The following is a 24,287-nucleotide window of genomic DNA, read 5'->3' as shown; positions in this document are numbered from 1 at the left end:
TGGAAGAGGCAAAAATGACAAGTGAGAATGGCAAAGGTAATCCGGGGGGGGGGGGGGTTGGCCAGTCATGCGTGACCAAAAAAAAAAACGCGTTTAAAGGTTTTTTATCAGTTTTAGACGCGGGCCGCGCGAGCACTCGTTAAGGGTATAAAAAACACCGATTTTAAACAAAAAGGGTGGTTTTGAAAGACTGGTCAATCACGGGGTCAAATGTATTTAGGGTATTTTTTCCAAAGCTTTTCTTAAGACTGACCAAACGTGTTTAGGGTATGTTTTTTAGCCGAGCTTTTCCTCCTCGTTTCTGAAAAGTGTTCGGGTTCTTCCCGATTGTAAGCAACGGCCCTGAAAAACGGGTTAACGTATGGTGAAACTTTTTTAGGGGTCATATTCTGGCGGCAACTTGTTTAGGGTTGAAGCCCGCAAAAACTTGTTTAGGGGGTTATCTTGCACACAAAGAAAACTCGTGTAGGGGGTGTCTGGAAATAATTTGGTCACACATGTGTACAGCAATAAATATGACTGCCCCGGGGAGGTAATAACGGTAGAGGTAAAATGACATAATTAAAACTGGCAGAGGAAAAGATGGCAGAGGCAAAAATGACAGGGATTAAGATCATGACAGCATGCTACATCAACAAGGAAAAGACAGAGCCTTTCCAGTTAATATCAGTCATAATTATTGACCTTGAATGGACTCTTATCGAAATTAGTATTATGAACATATTATTTGGATTTTTTTCATCATTTCATATATAGGTTAATACTTTATCCCCGACTTTATCGTTGATATGATTGGATTGAACCAAAACATTTTCATACCAAAATGATTTCAATTAGTGAGTGATTAAAGGATTTATCTTGGCCAGTTCGTACAGTAGAACAGCACTTCAACACATACATACCCCGGGTACATACCAAACGAATTTTAATGTAAACACCTATGTGCGCTACCATTAACACACTGAAATAGACAAGTTCGGGATTTCTTCGAACCACTTGCATAACTTGGATAACAGAAAAATAACAAAACGTTCTGTAATAAAGGTGATTATTCATATTTCAACATCATAATGGATCCGAAAAGAATTGATATGATACGTATATAGTTTAATGTAAATGATATAATAATAGCAATTAGTGTTAAGTTTTTCAGAGCAATACCTCTTTGCAGCTAGTCCAAGAGAGTGTCAAGTTCCTTAACTAGTTTCTATGGTAATGGCTACCGCATGAATTTGGAAATGTGTATAGCGAATCAGAGATTTAAATAGGCGTTTCTACCATTCTATCGACGTGTTTTGAAGGGGAAGTTCACCCTGACAAATGGTTTATTTAACATCTAAGCTTCGAATCAGTCCAAATCATAATCAGTCATTCCTCAGACATGCCACTTCATAGTTCACGCGACTGAATAACTTGGTTCTAGGCTTGAAATATATTAAGTTTCATAACTTTACTTGTGTGTTTGCAATTACAACGTCACTGTTACACAATCGTGGCTAAAATATGTGGCAGTTCTTTGTGATAGTCTTTGCATTCAGACTTTTCATTACTTTCTAATCAGGGATATCACAGTTTACTGTAAAATTAGCAGAAAATTAAGTGATCTGTGACGTCATATACGAGTATCTGCCCCGTATTCTGTGCACCAAAATGTATACTTTTCACTATTTTAATCAGTGGTTCATGATCACTAAAAATATCTTTCAGGAGCGGATGTGAAATGATATGTTGAAATACATAACTTGGTATATAAAAACCATTTTATTCTTTTTTAGAAAATGACATTTCATCTTTATTACACCATATATGGGAAAAATTACTCGCAAATGACGTCACCATTAAAATATAAAATTCTAATAGCTTTTTAAATCTTTGATGGATTCCCTAAAACCCTCACCATACCAATATCATTTTAATTATTTTCTGTTATTTTTACAATAAACTTTATGTCAGGGTGAATTTCCCCTTAAGCATTATACTTGCATGGGATCAAAAGTGTGCTTCAAATTTGAATATTATAAAAGCGATTTGACTAGAGAAGGCCGTGCATGTAAGTCCAGGAAATAAAAGAAATACCAACCCAAGTGCTATCAATTTGGTGCAGAAGATATAAAGTATGATTTTAAAATGTTACCCTTTCCATTAGTCCAACATTATAATTCTTATTTTCTTCTAAGAACCTTTCTTATTTAATTTACTGTACATGGAGGTTTTTTATTTTATTTTTTGGCATGGGGGTTAAGACTGGCCATTTCAAATACCTCTGTCATTTTTACCTCAGCCATTTTTACCTCTGCCATTATTACCTCTACCATTTTTACCGTTGCCATTTATACCTTTGCCATTTTTACCTTTGCCATTTTTACCTCTGCCATTTCTACCTCTGCCATTTTTACCTCTGCCATTTCTACCTCTGCCATTTTTACCATTGCCATTTTTACCTCTACCATTTTTACCTCTACCATTTTTACACCGAGCCCGTAAAACAGCTTTGTATTTATTGTAACTTATTTGGTGTATACCATTCAATCATTGGTGATGCTCACGCTACTGATGGTAATGATGATAATGGCAATAGAGATAAGATATAATTTATAAAGCATAACAATTCCAAAAATAAAAGTAAATTACCTTAAAAGGATGCGAAGGGAGGATCCGGGCTGAAAATATTTATATCTATAAATACATAAAATTCACGTAGCAAAAGGCTAAACATTTCATCAAAATCTGATAACAAATAGCGAAGTTTTTGAATTTTTAAGTTTTTCTTTAGCAATATATTGTAAAAACAGCTATAGACGTCGGCAAGTCGTTACTCGTTATGAGTATTCATTAGATGGGCTGATGTCACATTACCACTTTCCCTTTTCTTACGTTATACAATGAAATCATAATTGTTTCATTTTTTCATACATGTGTGAATTATTATGTCTCCCTTGTAATGAAATAAGTTGCAGCAGTGAATATCTAATGCAATTAATCAGTTGTTATTTCAATATTTTTGGTTCTTGAAAGAAAATAATGAATAAACCTAATTTCATATAATAAAATACAAAAGAACAAGTGGGGATACGACATCATCAGTATGCTCATTAATCATGAAGACATGCCTAGAACTGTTTCACACCAGGATAATGTAAATCTTTAAAATGCCATATTTTCCTTGTCCGACTCTGATCAAATTTTCAGCCTGGAGTACCCCTTTAAATTTCAAATCCAACCTCTTTGGTTTCCCTCATTCTTTTGAATAATTCGATTAGGCTAATGTGCATTTTTTTTTTCAAAGTGATTTGTTTGTTTATCATGCATGGACGTTGATTATTGTTTCTCGGTTATAGGTGCATTGCTCGACGAATATGGTGATGGTAATGGTTTTATCTATATCTATCTATCTATCTATGTAAGTATCTATGTGTGTATGTAGGCCTATATGTATGTATGTATTCATTCATACATTATTTTTATTTATTTATTTATTTATTTATGTATATTCATTCATTCATTTATTATTCTATTTATGTATTTATTTATTCATGTATTCATTCATTCATTTATTATTCTATTTATGTATTTAGTTATTTATTCATTCATTCATTATTTTATTTATTTATTTAATTATTCATTTATTTATTTATTTGTTTATTTATTTATTTATTTACAACTCTCGATCTGCCCCAGGCCCCACACAAGGGTGCGCCCAAATAAGGGTCACGCCCATCGCGCTGGGTGGGTCACGTGTTCACCATCAGCTGTCCCAGGTCAGTGCTTGCGCAGCCCCAATCGATCCTGCTTAGCCGCCCTACCCGCCCCGGTGAGCAGGCCGTGACAGACCGTCGCGATCGCCGATCCGAGCGAGCCCGACTTAACCCAATAGTATACCGCATGGAGTGCTAGTGCAGGCCGAAGTGGGGTTGTCGAACACGATCAGGTGCAGTTTCTCAGGTTATTTTTTCTTTTGCCATCATCTTTCACTTTGAATTCACTGGTGAGACAGCTAGTTGACAATGCCTTCCTACAAGCTAAGTTACTTCAACGTCCGTTATTGCCCGGAAATCACCAGATTGCTGTTTGTTTCTTCTGGAATCGAATTTGAAGACAATCGACTTGAGTTCGATGGATTTGGCCAGCTGAAAGCAACTGGCAGTAAGTCGACCATTAATTAATACTGTTCTAATGAAAATACAGGGGTTCTTACCACCTGGTTCTTACATTACCTGTTTTCTTTAATTAGGGCTAAAATAATTGAAACTGACAAGGGAAACCCAACTATTGTTAATTCAAATCAAAGTTATTCAAAAATATTAATCAGATCAGGACTGGAGATAGGGGTCGCGAAGTTAGCCTTGAGCCCGTTGAGGACTCCATGATGATATTTTTAAATATTTTGACATATATAGCCATAGGACACATTAGAGTAATTCATCCGCGCGCAAAGCATGTCGTAAAGCAGGCGTAAGTAAAGATCACATGACTTTATTGATTAAAATAATTCATTAAAAACAGACAAAATGTTTGTAGGCCCCTAGGCCTATATCAAAATATAAATGATAGAAACAATGTCATGTTCATACTCTTTCATAATTAAGGCCCGTGGCCGTGGGGAGGCGAGGCTAGACTGCATTTTTGTATTTCATTTTAATTATTATTACCCACAATGCAGTTTGGGTTTTTCTGGCAATGAACTGGTCAAAATTATGGTTAGGGGCAATTCCACAGGTTGATGGACATGAGCTTAAAAATTCAAATTCAATATTTTCTTGAATTTTTTAATACTTTAAGTCCTTCATGCTTGATAGTTTCAGGAACAAGAAATAAAAAGTTTATTTTCATATGTATACTTTGGAAAAAAATGGTCAAAAGTTGTGTCTTCCATTCTGTACCAAAATACAAGAAAAATAGTGAAAAATGAAATATGCCTTATTACCATTTTGTTATTGCAACAACATACCACTTTATATATTTCTGAAGTTTAGAAGAGTCAAATTACCTAAAATACACAACAGCTTTTCAAGTAAATTTGTAGTACTCATTCAAAAATGAAAATTGCAACTTGCTCAGGTGATGTAACGTGAGTAACCGAAAAAACTGACTTTGTTTTCTGAGAGAAAAATTCTTCACAGTTAATTGGTGGGATTTTAAATTCTCTTCCTTCAAACAATCTTTGACACAGTGATGACTAACAAAATCATTAAAAAGTACAATTTTTTTTAAAAATGATGAAGAAAAACTGTAACGTGAGTAACTTTGTAACGTGAGTAAACATCATGTAATGTGAGTAACCAGTAAAAATTATGCAGTTAGGTAACATTTTCTGTGGGATGTCAAGTTTTAAGTCTCATGGTGAGTTGTGAAGTTATTTTTGATTAATTAAAAGCAAAATGAGGGTACACCTCTTTGATGTGACTCTTTGTTCATCAAAATATCAGTGGTCATACAATCACACAAAAAATTGAATATTAGTAGAAGTATTCACAATGCGAGAGTGCATTAGTAAGACTTGGTTTCAATTAACCAAACTTTAAAGAGTGTTCGAACAACAAATTGAATGTCCTTACCTGTAACCCTATCTAGGCTGGGGTATTTTGGGAGTTAATATGGCCCAAGGGGGGGGGGGGGCCTCCTAGGCCCCCCTTGAGATCTCGGCCTTTGGCCGCCCGATCACGCCGAAAATTTGCACACAGGTTGTCTTGGACATAATTTACAATACTATCAGTAATTTATTTCATGCAAATTGGTATTAAGCAATTATGCTAATTTATGCATAATTAGTAAGCAAAATCATACTTTTCCCTCTTACTCCCTAATAAAGCTCCAATTGTTCCAATTTTTTGTATAAAATCTCTTTTTGATGTTCCTAGCAATGAATTTTACACACATTATTGAATTTTTAATGACATTTGTGTTGTTAACCATACATGGACAAAATGTAATGTGAGTAACCGTAACGTGAGTAACCATATTATCTGCACCCCAAGTAAAAACCATGTGTTCTTTATTTTTTTAATTATGTACAAAGTTTGTCTCCCTAATATACTTCTTTGAAATGGATATAATCAACTTTCATAAAAGTCTTGTATGAGGAGACTTTTCACTTATGTCGACTTTTCATTTTATGCATGTCCAAATCATGTAACGTGAGTAACCGACACATTCCAAAGATTTGCCAGGAGCATAATAAAATTTCCCAAGTTTTGTTTTTATACAAAGGATAGTCAGACTGTGTACTTTGTTGTGATAAAGAGATGTTTAGTTCCTATCAGTAATAATACCCTCTAGCAATAATAATGGAGTTACAGCTCCAAGTATGAGTCAAGGTGTCTCCAAATGTAACGTGAGTAACCGTGGAATAGCCCTTAGTCTTATTTCAGGCCATTTAACTTTTGATTGAGCTGGACAAGTACCCGATTGACATACATGTATCAAGTTTTACATACTGTTAATTGTGACTAATGTCACTGATTTAAAGCAAAATCTATCGTACGTGGGATTGATTTTTGATGAGCTATCATGATTTAACACGTGAGTGAATGGGGGTCTGTAATACTCATGTGAGCCCTATACTTCATCATGGAGAGACACATCATAACAAAGATGGATTTCCCTAGGAAATCCATCTTGGAGATCATAGAAATCACGTAAATGTGTGTGATTTTATTTATTTTTACACCTTCATACGCCTAATGATTTATGCGTGTGAAGGTTCCAAAAATTGGTTAATAAAAAGGTGAAAAATTGAAGGTTTCTTACCAGACCAATCTCGTGTAGATCCCTCGATCAGTTTGTCAACAAAGCAAATACAATAGGTCTGACCCCACCCATGGGTTCATTTCATCTCGCGTGCGAAGGAATATCGGTCATATGCACGCGACACACACGACAAGTCAAAAAGATAGTGGGCTTTTGCCCACATAAAATATCACCAATAATCTGGTATTTCACATTCTGCTATGACACTTACCGAATCATTTAGATCCTTCCGTGACTTCTCCTTGAAGTTTTTTCTTAAAAATATGTATATTTTCTTGATCTTTAGTGAAGATTTCACGGAGATAAAATTTGGTCAGCGTAGATATCAATTTTCGCCTAAAGAGGGCGCGCGATTTATATTCATATCAAAGACACGACAAGGGAAAGATTAGGAACCTACACTATTTTACACGCAAATCGACGCAAGGCATTACGCGAAGTCCGTGAAGTGTCCAATCTTTTCATTGTATAGACTTTGGTATACCGTGACGCTCGTTAATACTGCTTGTACTGCTGGTTTCGTTCCAGGCATGTGTATTAAAAAAAAAAAAAATTATATTAGTCATCGTTTTAAATTAATTGCAACAAAAGTGTTATCATCGCCAATAGTAATCCTGAATTATGTTTTTGAAGGTATTTTATTTATTGGTGCCCATAATTAGTAAATTAATCATAAGAATTGCGCATTCAAAGAATTTAGACACAGTTATAAAATTACCGAGGAGCTGAATCAAGGTTGTGAAATTTATTAGCGCCACCAACGGGCTTCCTTGTATTTCCGTAGAAGAGACAAACGAAGTCACTTGCTAGGCCGAGGTAAGCGAAATTTGCTCTTTTTAAATGAAATGAGTTAAATATCATATGTATAATTTTGTTATGTATTGCTACTTAACGGAAAGAGCCCCGGTGCGTAGCGAGAAGGAGTTTCGGCAAATATTACTTCAGCAATGAAGCAATGTTTGCCGACTACTTCGAAATCTACGGTCAAACACGGTCCGGTGTACGAGGTTCGTATATTTACGAACCTCGTATTAGTGTGAGTGGGTCTGACCCTTGAACCGCTTCGTTATGACGTACATTCGATTAGCGATGTTACAAAATGCGGTTTTGAAGCTAGAACAATTTATAGATAAAAATTATTACATAACAAATACTAGTATAATTTAATAAGTGATTATAAATAAATATTATGATAATAATTGTTTATAATCATGTATTAAATTCCAAGTATTGAATTTTGATGGGTTTAAAGAAAAATGCTTTAAAAAAATCTCCACTGTCTCTTTATTCCAGTGCTTTTTATTCTAATAAACTTAAAAAACAAAGAACATTTTCTTGAATATGTTAGCCCTCTTGTGGCCAACATTGCGTAGGTAATATGAAGAATCAGCTTACATGCATCAGGAACGTGCCATGTGGCACTCATTTCCAAGGGGCCAACTATTTGGATAGTGACTTCATTCTGAATTAGCAAACACTGACAGATAAGCGAATGATTTCCTAGAGGGTTTTATCATTAAAATGCGAGATGAAAGGTCAAATAGGATGCAAGTGCTGGAATTTTGGGGGTCCCCTATTGTAAAATGTTTACAATGTAGGCCTTGCATGGACATTTTAAAGGCAGTATCCATGTCTATTTCGAACAATGAAATATGGATTTTCATTTTTTGATTTTTTTTGGGTTCCCCTGTTTTAAAATACTAACAATGTACTTCTTGCATGGATATGAATTCTAGTAGAGCGCTCGTCACTTTAAAGCCAGCTTTATCACAGCTACAATGTACTTTGAACATTGCCAGCTCGGACAAGTTAGTCATATCTTTATCCACCAACCACGTAGTTAACTCCAGTCTTACTAATCCGTTTCACAAAAGGTTTCCTAAATAGAATCCCTTGATATCAATACTATCGGCAGAAAGATTTGATGAGACGTAGCCTTGGTCACAAAATAGCATAATTTTCAAAAAGCAAAATTATGATAAAACTGCAATTACATGTATGTGATGTGTTGGGAAATACATCTACTGAAAATAATAGCAGAGGCAAACTTAGGCCAAAATTACACCATGCAGACTGGAGCATTCTATCGCGGAGAAAAATTAAATTATGAACAATTCATTTCATGACTCTAAAATCACATGTGGACCGTGCAGTGGCGTAGCTAGGATTTTTTCCTGGGGGAGGGGGGGGGGGCACTGGGGTCGGGGGGGTCCTTGCTTTTTAATGGGGGGGGGGTGGCATCTGTGTGTTTATGTGTCGCAGGGGCGGATCCAGCTTTCGCCAATGAGAAGGTGGGGCCGATCAGCCGCTCAAAGTTAATTTTTCTTTGTTTTAAGGGGTAGTCCTCACAGTAAATTCTTAGCTTGAAGGAGAATGAAACTCTTGGAGCAAGTAAGCTTTTGTGAAAGCAGAAAAATCAAAGAATGAGATCAACAAAAGTTTGAGTAAAATAGGACTAGCAATAGAAGAGTTATGAGCATTTGAATGTCGAGATCACTAATGCTATGGAGATCCTCCCATTGGCAATGCGACCAAGATCTATGATGTCACAGATGAACAACTCTCCCCTTTTGGACACTGAAAATATACCCCAAAACATCTCTTTTTGCTCATTCTAATCATATGACAAACGATTCATCAATGATATAATGTTGTGAAACCTCTGTACTTGTCCTCTCATAAAGAGAACACCTCACCTTGTGATAGACTCTATAAAAGTGAGAATATAAGTGAAATAAGTACTAAAGTAATGAGGGAGTTGTACGTGTGTGACATCACAGATCTTGGTCGCATTGCCAATGGGAGGATCTACATGGCATTAGTGATCTCAATATTCAAATGCTCATAACTTTCTTATTATTCATTCAATCTTCCTCAAACTTTCAACAATATGTTTCTTTGATTTTTCTCTTTGATATGGATTCAGCTGGTTTCAAGGGTTTCATTCTCCTTTAAAACAACACAAATCTGAAATAATCTCATATGAGACCTGTATAAAAAGTGGGAGTGCAAAGCGCAAGCTAATTTTTTTGGAACTTTATGCATTTTGTCCTGAAAATTTAACATACTGAGCAATGTTTGTGATCCTGAATAAGATTTGTATGTAACTAGATAATTACCTTGAACGCCAAGCGTGAGTAGAAATTTTTAATAAACCTTCTGGTCTGATCGAAAAGGGACCAGTTGAGGACTGTTTGCAGTTACCCATGAAGATGATACATATTTCAACAATTAAATAATGCGAGCGCAAAGCGCGAGCTGAAAATTTAGACATTCCGAACCCCCAAAAAATTGTCATTCGAAGCACTTTTCTTAATCATAAAAGGGATAGGTATGTAAACAATTGATGAGAACACAAAGGGCAAGCGGAAGACAATTTAGATTTTAGACCTAAAAACGGGACACGTACTCTATTCATGTTTTGTAAATCATGAAAGGATGGGTAATTGGGTATCTTCCTACATTAATAATGCAAACGTGAAGCACAAGCAGAAAATTATTGATATTCTGATCTGAAACTGGATAATTTAATTTCAGGGGGGGCACCTGGGGGGCACACCAAATCTCAGTGGGGGCACGTTAGAGTTATGACGTTGTTGAGAAACGGGCCCCTGGATCCTTACCCAAGATGCAACATTTTTATGCACACGTAGTCTTATATTTTGGAATAATTTTTTCCTTCTATTTGCATATTTCCTTTAGGGAGAAATTAAATATGTACACACTGTATACTTCCAAAAATTCAAACATTAGTTTCCAATAAAATTCAAATTCACATTATATTCCTGACTGTCTTGTGAAAGAGAACTTGTGGCTTGGTTAGACATACAGTATGTCGCAAAAAATATTGGGATTTGGGAACAATTTATGCAAAGCCAGAGGTATTATTAAAAGTTAAACCGCACAGCACAGCACATAGTATTATGCCCATCCAGACAATAATACATGCATCATATAATGACTTGATATACAGTGCATCCCAGAAAAAAGGAAACCGAGATTCAGTGTAAATTTTTCCCATCATGATCATATATTTGCCTCATAAAATGTTGTATGTACATGAATAGAAAGATAAAGTTTCTCTTCTTTCAGTTGAGACCCATTCCAACAACGCACGCATGACTGAGTTAGAACAACGAAAAGGGGAGGTATCAAATTTTCATTTGCCTAAGCAAATTATAATTTTGAATGAGTTTTGCTGGTTTTTACTGCTATTTGAAAAAAAAATTATAACTTGAATATCCATCTTTTCCTCTTCAAAATGAGACCTTATGCATGAAATATGAATGACGCATGGTCGAGAAAAAGCCTGTATTTTGCCGCTTTGTTGGGAATGCTCATTTTTCAATGATCCGCCCAACAGGTAGAAATCAAGCACTTTGTGTTTTCATGCAACTTTTTCTTGACAATGCGTCAATCATATTTTTTGCACGAGGTCTCAAACGAAAGATGAAAAAATTAATTTCAAATTTATGAACTTTGTGTTCTGAGTACATAGCAGTAAAAGCCAGAAAAATTCACTCAAATTTGATATTTGCTCGTGCAAATGGAAATTTGCTAGCACCACTTTCAATTGTTCTAACTCATAAGGTCATGCGTGCATTACATTGAGATAGGCTTCAAATGAAATAGGGAATAATTCCTCAAAAGCTGTGTGCACCTGAATCGGTAGCCTAGCTTAGCCGGGTAATAATATTAGCAGGGCCCGCTGGGAGAACAGTTTTAGGAACTGAAGTGGCTACCCTGGGTAAATATGCCGTTGTTATTATTATTAAGTGCATCTTTTAATTGATGTACATCTTATAAAGCAAATTTGTAATTATGGTGGCAAAAATTACTCAGAATTCTGGTTTCCTTTTTTCTGAGACGCACTGTATGATGAAAATAAATCCAGTATGACAATACTGTGACATCATGTGGAACCATTTGGAGTTTGGCAACTTGCTTTGGACCTTTTTTCAAAAGATAAAGGCTTGGAGCATATAATGCACAAATATAGCATTGTCACTACATGTACATGTATGTTGGAATACTAAGGGTGTGTTCAAAATTCAAATGGCAACGTGAATCATGATTGAAAACTCAGTTACATGTACATTCCACAAAACACTAACACGATCAGCGGGGCACTGTTCACTGTTGAAATTATAAAACCGATTATTTGTCGGTCATCTTTCGTTAGCGCAGCTTTAGTGTGCAGTTTGACCTGTCACAAGAAAGGTCAATTCTGGCAGATGCTTGTGTACATGTAGGCTTCCACTGCGAGAGCAAATTTAATTTTTAAAGACGTTTCAAAATCGATTTTCCTCCAAATCATGATTTGAAAGACGTTTACTTTTACGACCCGGAATGGAGTACATTGAACACACTCTTTGTTTCTCATTATATCTGCATTTTTGTAATCACGTTTTCAATCATGATTCATGTTACCATGTGAATTTGGAAACGACATTGAACACACCCTAAGTTGCTGAAATTTGTCACACATTAAATATCACATTACATGAAATGAAAAATTCACATAAAAAAGTACTGTTGATTTAGAAATATTAAAGAAATGTGGGAAAGAGGTACATTTTACATTCTCTTGCATTTATGAAGAAGGAATGCTTTGAGCGCCTAGGCAGCCCAGCTAAAGCCGGGGTAATAATAATAGCAGGGCCCGCTGGGAGAACAGTTTTCGGAACTGAAGCGGCTTCCCTGGGTAAATATACCTGTATTATTATTATTATTATTAAGGAAATAAATATATCTGTAAATTTTAAAATTAAGTTTTGTATTTTAAATATATGGAGAAGATTATTTCCTCTTCAACAGATTCCGAGGTCCAGAAAATTTGTATCTGACCACCAGGCCAAATATTGGCCTTTCCCCTCTCCACTCTAAATGATAGTTATAAGGCTCTCTTCTGTAGTTAGTCGAGATAACATCTGGGCCCCGTCTTACAAAGAGTTGCGATTGATCCGATCAATCGCAACTATGGACAGCCAGCAACGTCAACATATGAAATGCATGTTTGTTCAAAAAAAATTCTAGATATGAATGTATATCCATAAAGTCATTGATTTCTTGGCAATCTGGTATGTTCTCCTTTGTTTACAAAGGACATTTTACAAATTTCCTGTAGAAGAAATTATGACACTGATGGATTTCCATAGAGTTACGATTGATTGGATTTATCATAACTCTTTGTAAGACGGGGCCCTGGAGTTCACTTTTTAAACTTCTGGATTTGTCCATAGTGCATGGGAATGTGGCGTGGTCTCACATGATAAAAATATCAAATACAACATATTCATCATAAAATGTAGTGAAAAAATAATTTCAACATTGAACGCATTGGTCAGTCATTTATAGCTGCTGCAGATAAATGAAAAAATATGTTTAAAAGGCAATTTATGAGACTGATTAAGTAATATAATCCAATGGTGATTGATAAGCCAGTTCATTGTTACAGTCTCTTGGGCAAGTTTTTACAATTGACCTTTCCTCTTTCCCATTATAATAGGCAAATTTCAAAGCAAGATACTATGTAAGCTTGCCTGGCATTGCAGGATGCACACATTGCATAAACCAGGTGACGAGAATAGCATTTTATGAAGGTATTTGGTGCATTTCTTCTTTAAATGCATTCGCGTATTGCTATTATAATGTACATGCACTTGGCAAACTGTCAAATCCCAGTTGCTAATGGACTCATTAATTTTTTCCAGTGGATCTACTGAAAAAAATATGAATGATCAATAATGATAATAATAAACAGTTCTTGTATAGCGCATATCACAATTAAGAATAATGTCTCTATGCGCTTCCAAAGGACTTGGATATTATTACCCCAGCTGTAGCTTGGCTGCCGTAATTACTAAGATTACAGCGCACACGCATTTCAAGGAATAAATTCCTGCCAGGTACCCATTCACCTCACCTGGGTTGAGTGCAGCACAATGTGGATAAATTTCTTGCCGAAGGAAATTACGCCATGGCTGGGATTCGAACCCACGACCCTCTGTTTCAAAGTCCGGAGACTAATCCACTGGGCCACAACGCTCCACTACATCAAGGTGTTGCTTATCTCATAGAATATTATGCCATTAGAGTACAAATGACCCGAAGAATGGAACTAGGAACTGGCTTATAATCCAAATCATTTTACATTAATAAATAAATAAAACATTCAGAGGCTAAAATGATCCCCTTATGGCTTGAATAAACAACTACAGTATAAGCACAATTTCATATTCCTCATTGGGTTTACAATTGGGGTACATATGACCTTTATCCCCCACAATACAAGGTATTTGTGTATTGTAAAGCAAATGCACGTCTACATTTGTAGACTTGGAATCACTTTGGCTGTGCACATTGGTGATCATAGGAGAACGGTACATGTTTGCCTATGTGTTTGAATCAAGGAACATTCTTACTTTAGTTGAGGTCAGTTTCCCACCATGCCATCATATAAGCTCACATACTTTGACTGCCGCTACATGTTCGAAATGGTCCGGTTGATGTTTGCGGCCACTGATACCGAATTTGAGGAAGATCGGCTGGATATGGAGTACAAGCAGTTTAAGGAATTGAAAAGTACTGGCAGTAAGTTTGAAATGGAATGTATCTTGCTTGCTTTTGACTGTGACTTCAGACAATAAATGTCCGGAGTCTGCAGATCATTCTTATTCTTGGGATCTTGCATCAGAATCATCAGGGTTATTCCACGGTTACTCACGTTACATTTGGAGACACCTTGACTCATACTTGGAGCTGTAACTCCATTATTATTGATAGGAACTAAACATCTCTTTATCACAACATAGTACGCAGTCTGACTATCCTTTGTATAAAAACAAAACTTGGCAAATTTCATTATGCTCCTGGCAAATCTTTGAAATGTGTCGGTTACTCATGTTACATGATTTGGACATGCATAAAATGAAAAGTGGACATAAGTGAAAAGTGTCCTCATGCAAGGCTTTTATGAAAGTTGATTATATCCATTTCAAAGAAGTATATTAGGGAGACAAATTTGTATATAATGAAAAAAATAAAGAACACATGGTTTTTACAAGAGGTGCAGATAAAGTGGTTACTCACGTTACGGTTCAGATGGGCTATATGTACAAAGACACATTGAGCTCATGTCCACCAACCTATGGAATTGCCCATCACCATATTGTTTGTATTCACTTTATAGTCAAATCTATTTCTCAGTTTTTCTAACATTATCATGGCCAAAACCCATTATTATTCTATTATTGATTTGATCTAATTACATTTCGGTCCAACCAATGTTTGGGGGCAAATGTCATAGTCTAATGTCCAATGGTCTCATTTCCAATTTCCCTTTTAATACTTTTTAACACTTTTTCGAATTAAAATCTGGTCCATACTAAATAGACTTGTAGACTATGTGGCATAAGAGTTAGATCAAGTAGATATTAGACGAAATAAGTAGGCCTATATCCTTTCTGGAAATTCGACTAAATGGCAATTAGAACAAATGGTTAGTGGGTAAACTAGGATTTGACCATGTTGGACGAGACCTGAGAACTTGTATGGAAAGTAAACAATGTTGGCGTACACCAGGGGCCCATTTTATAAAGAGATACAATTATTAATTGTAACTTTGCTAGCATGGCATGGCAGTTATACATTGCTCAGCAGCCAGTCGCAAGATGATATTACCATGGTAGTTGTCACAATGGCAATATTACAGTAGTCATAACAGTAGTCGAAGTCCCTTCTTTGCTTCGTGAAATTGACAGCGTTGATCTCTTCAAATCGTCCCTCAGAGCTCACTCATTTCTGCAGCTGTGTTGCAATTAACTTATTGGATGAGCCTGCACCTATGAATGTTTTTAACAGAAATTTGGCGCAATATAAATGCTTTGGATCATCTTCATCTTGACTCTTCATGAAACGGGCCCAGGTAACAATATACAAATAGCGAATAGATAGAAAGGATAGATGCTCTGTGTCGCCGAGTTAAATAGAGTGTTTTTTTTCTTTCACCGAATGCGAAATCTCGCACCATTGCACAAATAAGAATATTCGCTATTTGTGTTGTACAGCGCCTTGGAATTAAGCAAAAATATGAAAAAACAAGAGCTTTTCCCTGCAGTAATCTATGAAAAGGGAGCAAAAATATTGAAAGCGAAAAGCAAATCCCACAAGTGCACATGACCTCGGGGAGCACTGCGCATTTAGCCAGCAGGCTATACGCGTATTTCACCTTCATTTTTTAATGAGCGCAATGAATTGAATCGTATTGTGACGTCACCTCCTAAAGCCATGCAACGGTACATTTTGGATGGTACATGTATGTCGTGTGTGCAACGTACAAATGTTTGACATTCAGCCTCCCATTCGATCGCGTACAACAAGCTAAGTAGGCGTTGTGCAATTTACCTCTTGCCTCATTCAGTTTCTCCATATGGCTTCTTGGCTAGAGTCATCTCATCACCTATCGGCCTGTATGTTGAAGTCCTGTTTAGACTTTGGTCTATTGAACTTTGTGTCAAAATTATGGAAAGCAAAAATTTCAATACTGCATTTACTTCTTTGTTTGGATCTCACCTCATGTTTAAATGATGAAGAGAACTATCTCAGTAATTATTCCAGCCACTAAATGTATGAATGATGGGATTGTCAAATGCGCTGGCAAATTGAACTTGTACTGTTAGAGATACCGGTCAGTCACGTCACAATAGTAAACCACAACTTTAGACCAGAGATTGAATTAAAAACGGGTTCCGAATATGGGCCATTGAGGTAATTTAATTGAATTTTGAAATTCATATATTTGTTTATTTAAACAAATTGTTTTTCTGTTTTTTTTTTTAATTTCAGAGTTGCCTCTTGGTCAAGTCCCAATCCTTGAAGTTGATGGTCGTCTTATGATCCAGAGTCGAGCTATCCAGAGATATGTGGCAAGGGAAGTTGGTAAGTAATCTCTTTCCTTCATCTTCCATCTCTTTTCAAATCCTTTGCTTCTTCCTTGGTCAAATTTTTAAGACTCTTCAATAGGAAGATATCTAATTTTTAGACAATTGCATTTAGGGCAAGTTTCACTCTGAAAATTAGTATTTTTCCTTATAACTTTTTATATGTATCTTTTATCTTGTCTTCAGTTATTCTTCACCCTGTAATTAAAGCAATAAATGAAGGCAAACTTGTGAATTGTGATTAGGTTGAAAAGTGCAAATTTTGTGAGAACAGTGTACATGTACCCTTTTGTGTTGGATAAAAAATACAATTTAAAAATGCATATCCAGCATTTTTATAATTCATCTTACATTCTATCCTACACCTGGGTCTTTAAAAATTAACTTATGATGATGATGATGACAATAATAGCAGGGCGCGCTGGGAGAACAGTTTTCAGAACTAAAATGGCTACCATGGGTAAATATATCGTTATTATTATTATTATTACAACTTTGCCACTATGGTTACTGGTATCTACTACTAAAAAGCTTGATTTTTATTGGCTGCTGAGTCCTGTTTCCATGGAAGCAATGAGAGTATTATTTTTATGCAACTGGACCCAAAATTGTAATTTGGGTAGGATTATTTGAGTCAGTCAATTTCTTACAAAGACTAACAGTGCAATGCTCACATAAAATATGATAGACAGTGTACACATACATTTTGAAGTAACTAATACTAGTAGTTCATTGGTTGAGACAACGCATATGAAGGGAGATTTGATGTAATACTAGCTTGGGATTGCATCCTCTAACCAACCTTATTGTAGTGTACATACATATGGATCATGATTCAACAAGTGTCACCCTTTTGTTAGATAAAAATGAAGGAAGTTCAACCTTTTCAACTCACATGCTAAACATGTTTTAGATCGTTGGTAATTCCATGTTTTTGTTGTTGTTTTGTTTCATAGGCATGTATGGCAGCAACAACCTGGAATGTTTAATAATTGATGAAGTGACGGAAACCTTTGATGAGCTCCTTGCCGATGCTGCACCATGGCTGTATCGAGAGAAGGATCCAGAGAAGAAGGTACGATCAAAGTCTTGATCCCTCGACTGTTACATCCTGTATTTTCCATAGGCTTTCTATAGGGACCTACCAGTTTTAGTAGGCAATGAGGTTCAAGTGTTATTACATTCACTCTCATAGGGCATTGCAAGAAAGTTGCATTTGATTACAAGTCTATTTTAAGTCCTCAAATCAATCCCAATTTTTTCAATTAATTGCAAATTTGCAATTGATTGCTTGTCTGCTCTTTGCATCAACAAGTAAACGTTTGCTTTTACTTAAAATTTGCCTATAACATTGCAGTTGATTGCAAGTATTTTCTTGCAACACCCCCTTAGTTTCTGTTTAAATACTATAAATACAAACTAACTTTTTATAAGTTTTTGCAAGTTTGGTATAAAAAAAAAGTGGTACTAATTACTGCTAAACTTATGAGTGTTGTACAGGAATAAATGTTTGTTTTTTTAATTATTATTTGTTTGGCGTGAACTGTGCCTACAGGTGTATAAGGCAAAAATTGGACTGAATCACTATGACCCACAGGTCTCTCCTCCTGATATATCTGATTAGGGGGGGGGGGGGGTTGAGTTACACAGGTCACCTGTTGCTATAATCACAATTGGTAATAATACTAGTATATGAATAACATGTTACTAATCACCATTGGTCACTGATACCACTTTCAATCATAAGTTGAAAAGCATCTGAAAAGCCCATTGTAATAAGAATTGTACACCATTTTTTTAAAAATTTTAAAGGCTGAACTCGAAAAGGAATACTTGGAGGAGAAGGGACCTCGAAGACTCAAGTACCTTGAGAAGAAACTTGAGTCCAGCGGAACAGGATTCTTTGTCGGATCAAAGGTAAGATCTCTGGGGAACCCTGGGGAGGGCAAGGGGAGGGATGGGCAATGAGGTTGATGTTTGACTCAAGTATATTTGTGAATTAATTATGGCCTAATGAGTAAAACAATATTTATATTGGCAAAACGGAAAAAAAATGGGCAATTTTATTTCTTTCTGAATCATAAGACAGTCATTCACCAAATTTACAAATTATTTGTCTGAATCCACCAACATCCCATAGACATGAGAAATGTTTCTGTAGGTCAGTAATAATAGAAATAGCAACATGCATATGTATCATCAGAAATGTTTCTGTAGGTGAATAATAATGTTAATGATACTGACATGCATATATATACCACATATCATTGCCGAATATATCCCTAGGGCTCTTGAAGAAGACAGAAAAGCTAAGAAAAGGAAGAAAATAGGTGGCAATCATACATGTAGCACTAACTCATTCAAAATACTTTTTGAAGAAGTATATTTTCAAGGTGGATTTAAATTTGAGGGTATCAAAGGGTTCTTTACATAATTATAAAGGAGTGGTAATCCAAAGTGAAGGGGGCAGCATGGGCAGAGGATCGTTCTTCGTAAAACTTCGTCTGACAACTAGGACAATGTAAAAGATCCTTCCGAGTTGATCTAGAATTGCAAGATGGTACATACTAAATCAAACATTTTCTGAAGATATTTTGGAGCCATTGCATGGAGACACTGACAAGTTAGAATCAGTACCTTTAAACACAACATGCTAGGGCTAGGATGGTCCAGAAAATACAGCATGTGATACTCTAAAGCAACGTGTCCTAGGCGAATTGAGTATTTTGGGTACTTATGAATACTCATCAACCAAATGCAATGTACTTTGTCTTACAAATCACTTTATTTTCTCATTCCTTCTATTCGTGGCAGATGACCCTCGCTGACCTCGCTGTATTCAACATTTTGGACATCCTGAACGACAGGATGCCTGCTGTCATCGCAAACTACCCGGCCCTTTTGGCGCTCAAGGCCAAGGTTGAATCTGATGAGAAGATCGCTAAATACCTCTCAGCAAGACCAAAGACCTCCATGTAAAGTGCTATAATAGATCAAACACATCCGAGTCAGAAATCTTGGTGCACAGAGAAGTTGTTGCAAACTTAATGACAAGGAACTTCACATTGAAAAATGAAAATACCCACCAGCTAGATTGGACAGGCCATTCTTTTCAGTATGGTGCTTTTATATTCATACATCTCTGTGAAATACCTTCATGAAAATGAACACATTCACCTGTTAAAACATCACTGCATTTAAAATGCAATTGTCATACCCAACGTAATAGATAATACATCCAGTTTTCATTTCAAATATTGGAATACAGATACTGTAACACGACAATGAAACAATATGCATTGATGCTCTGTACAAAGATGATGAGGCTTTACTGTGTAATGTGTTTGTGATACATGTATATTTGGTTGATTCTGAAACTTAAAACATTCTATTACTCTGTGCTATTATCATGCATTTTTGCATGATTTAGAACCTTTTTATAAAAAAAATCATAGAAATTATATCTCTGAAAGAGAACTGTGTGTACTGTAAATCCTTACCTCTTTGGTTCCAAAGCAATAAGATGATTTTCTCAAAGAAAAATGACAGTTCTATTTTTTAAAGGTTTACCAAATGATTTTGCTTGTATAATGTGAAATATTTATTGTGAATTTTTTCTGAGACAATCATTAATATAACAAACATTTTTAATTATTTAGTCTGATTAAAGTTGTTTGGTATCTCACTTTGTGTGATATCGAATTTTGAGTAATTGAGTCATAATACTGTCATCATCAAGTCCATAGAAAACGGACCAGTTTCATTTAGCAGCTATGCTGCTTGCAGCTGACCCCTTATTGGGTGATTTCAAGTTCGGTGTTCAGTGTTGGTGTTGAGAGCGTAAAAAGGCCGCTGAACCGAGCTCCAACACCGAGCTGGGTTCAGAGGAATGATACCGATTGCGTTATCGATAGCACATGACGTCACGCCTCTGCGCTGCGCTGCCAAATCATCTCAACTTCACGCGAGCAGTCTCGACGACGAAAATGAAATCGGAGAGAAATGCATTAAATTCTCATCGTACAGAATACAAATGCTTTAATTAATTCAAGAATTCGAAAGAGTGAACATTATTCTTCATCAAAATATATACAGCTCAAATGATTTGTACTCATCTTAACTGTAAAAGCTAATTTTACGGGATGTTTCATCGTGTTCGCCGCCTGTTCACGAGCTTGAGATTGCCAACACCATCACCAACACCGAACTTGAAATCATGATTTTCCCAATGAATCCCTGGGGGTTGGTGTTGGTGAATGGGGAAATTGCACGTAGATCGTCAACACCAGCCGCAGTGCTGGGTTCAGCAGACGACATTCAACACCAGCATTCAACACGAACTGCCGGAAATACGTCATATTTTCCGAGGTCAATCCCAACACCAGCCTGATTTCAAGTACGGTGTCGTGGCTGGTGTTGGTGTTGTCACAACACCAACACCAGATTTCAACAACGTACTTGAAATCACCCATTGTTTTTTCTTACGGAAAATAAGAGGGTTTTGAACGAAAGAAGAGGACCAAGATGGGATACATCATGTAAAATAAGACCAAAATTGGCTAGAACTTTTGTGAAAGCTTAAATTTTAATTTGGAAAAATGCCTTACTGTGAAATGATTAAATTGGATGTTCTGCTGCTAGTCTTGGGTTAATATAGAGCGTCTGGCAGTCCAGAAGTTTTAGAGTTGGTCTGGAATTGGTTCCTATTGGATAGAAGTTACTGCTATGTAAACTTTGCAATTCAGTGATAACTACCATGGTAACTGTGTGAATCATAATTATAATGATTCTATGGAAGTTGCCACTGAATAGTAATTTTTATGCAATGAGGCCCTGATCTTTGGTGAATTTGTTAAAGGTACTACCAGACCTGCCAACCAGTACGTTTTTGGCGTATTAAGTACGTTTTTGCAACCAAAATACGGCAGTACGTTTTTTGTCTTTAAAAAATACTTTTTTGTAAAAAAAAAAAAAAAATTATTGAGAAAAATCATCTCTATATGTCTCTATTTCATAAAACTTACACAAATATGGTTATTAGATCAATGTAATTTCAGGTAACTTGTTTTTTTTTCAATCATTTTGTTAAAACCATGGTGAGATATGCACATGTTTCAATGTTTTTTTTTTCATCTGCAAGAGCAGTGCGCATTTTAGCTTGCATGCAGCTTGAGCGCCGCGATGAGCGAGTGCGCCACGGATTTTATTATGAAATACACTTTTTTGGGGAAAAATACATTTTTTTTAATCACAGAATACAGTTTTTCATTCCCAGAGGTTGGCAGGTCTGTACTACTGCAACACAGTGCTAAACGGAAACCAGGCTAGTTCTGAACAAGTGAATAAATAAACACATTGCTAATTAACCCTTTGCACGCTGATGTTGCAATCTTGCACATTCGTACAATTAAATTCAACAATCGTAATAATTATCTTTCTCCACTTGAAATTAGAGAAGCTAACAAAATGCAATAGTTCTTGGATAACAACTATACAATAATCACAAGTATCACTTGTGCGATATGGAAATCATGAATCAAGAAAATAACATGGAAACAATTGTGATTATTATCCCCCCAAATATAACTCGGCGTGCAAAGAGTGAATAGTGTGTTCATGTGAAGCTGATTCTTGTACTATACTAGCTCTTAAGAATCACATCAGTTGTTCATAATCTCCTGCATTCACTATGATATAGATCATTTCTGGTTAAAAATTGCTATTTGAAGCATTTGAAGCAAGGTGATTCACATGCATCATAAAAGAAAATAGCTTGTACTTTGCTCTCTAGTTTTTCTTTAGTTTGTATTGTGTTATTCTAAATTTCCTGCATTCAATATGATATGGATAATTTCCTGTTTAAAATTACAAAGGGAAGCAATATTAATAATATGCATCATAAAAGTAAATAGCTTGGATTTTGCTCTCAAATTTGTTTATAGTTAGCATTGTCTTTAAAATGGATATTCTCTTACAACATACACAAAATAAATGATCTGACTCTGAAGGTTTTCTGTACACTGCCCATTAATTAACCTTGTATATCTAAAGTATTAAACTATCATCAGGACAATTTGATACCTCTACACTGCGTGCCAAAAGCAAAAAAAAACAACTTCTATATGCTATACAGAAATCGTCAGTTTGATATAAGCATTTATTGATTCTCTTCTGGTGTTTAAGTACAAGTATACATGTAGCGTTGTCACAACTGAATTTTAAATGTTTTCTTTTATGTCATACATTTAAAGAAGGTGTTGATAATATATAAGTACTGTCATCTTTTTGTGATGTAACTATATATATAATCATGTATCTTTGCTCTTATTATTGATTGGTAAAACAGCTTGTGTTTTTTTAAATTCAGGACCCAGTCCTGTTTGAGACATGTCATATGCTTGTAATCATACTTTTACGATGTAAATAATTTTTGGTTTTAAAGAAGGAAAAAAGTTGATCAGTAAAAAGAAAGAGAAGGGCATATTTCATGTAAACACAATATGATTCAATATTACATAGAAACATGAATACTTTAATATATAAAACACAAATACAGGTTGTATAAACAGTCAAGATAGATATTTTGACAATAATTGTGATATAAGTTCAAAGTTCCAATTATGTCTCATTGCTGTTATTGATTTGTAAAACGGTGTGTTTTGATTTAGGACCTAGTTCTATTCAAGACATTTCATATGCTTGTAATATCACTTTTATGATGTAATCATTATTTGTTTCAAAGAGGGAAAAAAAATCGATCAGTAAAAAGAATGAGATAATTATAAAGAAATGAAATTTATTGAATTTTCCTGGTGCGATTGTTTTTCTTCAGACTTTACATTTAGTTATGTTTCAAGATGTCAACGTCGAAGGTCACCTCCAGACATACTCGGTCATATCTGCTGATTGACATCCGTTCAAAGAAAAATGCAAGTGGAATGAGAGTGGAGAGACAGAGGTGGGAGAGAGAGAGAGAGAGGGGGGGGGGGGTTAAGTAGAGAAGAAAATGAGGATTGAGAAAAAAAAGGTGATCGATTCGGGAGAGAAACATGGAAACAAGCTGAAATAGTGCAAGAGTTGGACAAGATATCATTTTTTTAGGGGGGGATGCAAATTTTGAATAAGGGAAGGGAAGGAAATTAATTCAATTCGTATTTATTTTTCACTCATAAAAAGAAATCAACAAAGTACAAACATATAAACAGATAAGATAGATGACACGAATATACATTAAAATCCAGTTAGCATGAGTGAGGGCAGTGGCAAAAAAGGACGAGCCTTATAAACGCCAACCCAAGATACTTAATGAAATAAATTGAAATACACAGGGGGTATATATTGCAAGGAAGGGAGTGGTGGGTGGGAGTGTGGAAAGGGGTGAGAGGGAGAACGAAAGAGGGAGACGGATAAACAAAGGGCTGAAAAGGAAAGATAAAGACATAAATCTGAGTAAGGTATCATGTGAGGGGCGTAAGAATGGATTAAAAAGGTTGTCACTGAAAGAGGTAGAAACAGCATTTTCCCGTCGTTAAAATATTTCATCTATCTCTGCAAATTTCAAATTGAGGTCCCTGACTTCACTTGCTTTAAACCTTACTT

General features: G+C 35.7%; 1 protein-coding gene across 2 annotated transcripts; it reads left to right on the top strand.

The window, feature by feature from the left end:
• The first annotated feature begins 1,214 nt into the window (after window positions 1-1,214).
• Window positions 1,215-23,490, top strand: LOC129281356 (S-crystallin SL11-like). 2 transcript variants are annotated; one of them, XM_064113565.1, is made up of 6 exons: window positions 1,215-1,268; window positions 3,679-4,143; window positions 16,594-16,686; window positions 17,645-17,763; window positions 18,501-18,605; window positions 19,503-23,490. In XM_064113565.1, exons 2-6 carry the CDS (start codon window positions 4,005-4,007, stop codon window positions 19,665-19,667), a joined length of 621 nt encoding a protein of 206 aa, XP_063969635.1. In that variant the 5' UTR covers window positions 1,215-1,268; window positions 3,679-4,004; the 3' UTR covers window positions 19,668-23,490. The 2 variants fall into 2 exon arrangements, with proteins under 2 accessions (XP_063969635.1, XP_054773273.2); XM_054917298.2 differs by lacking the exons at window positions 1,215-1,268; window positions 3,679-4,143 and adding an exon at window positions 14,037-14,340.
• Window positions 23,491-24,287: the final 797 nt, after the last annotated feature.

Source organism: Lytechinus pictus, chromosome 18 (genome assembly GCF_037042905.1).
Source record: "Lytechinus pictus isolate F3 Inbred chromosome 18, Lp3.0, whole genome shotgun sequence".
NCBI classification, from domain to species: Eukaryota; Metazoa; Echinodermata; class Echinoidea; order Temnopleuroida; family Toxopneustidae; genus Lytechinus; species Lytechinus pictus.
Note: the sequence above shows the minus strand (reverse complement) of the source record. Positions and strands in the feature narration are given on the sequence as shown.

Coding starts and splice junctions, on each gene's coding strand:
- LOC129281356 (XM_054917298.2), top strand. CDS start 14,196: ATGCCATCATATAAGCTCACATACTTTGACTGCCGCTACATGTTCGAA. Junction 14,341..16,593: donor GGAATTGAAAAGTACTGGCA/GTAAGTTTGAAA, acceptor TTTTAATTTCAG/AGTTGCCTCTTGGTCAAGTC. Junction 18,606..19,502: donor GATTCTTTGTCGGATCAAAG/GTAAGATCTCTG, acceptor TATTCGTGGCAG/ATGACCCTCGCTGACCTCGC.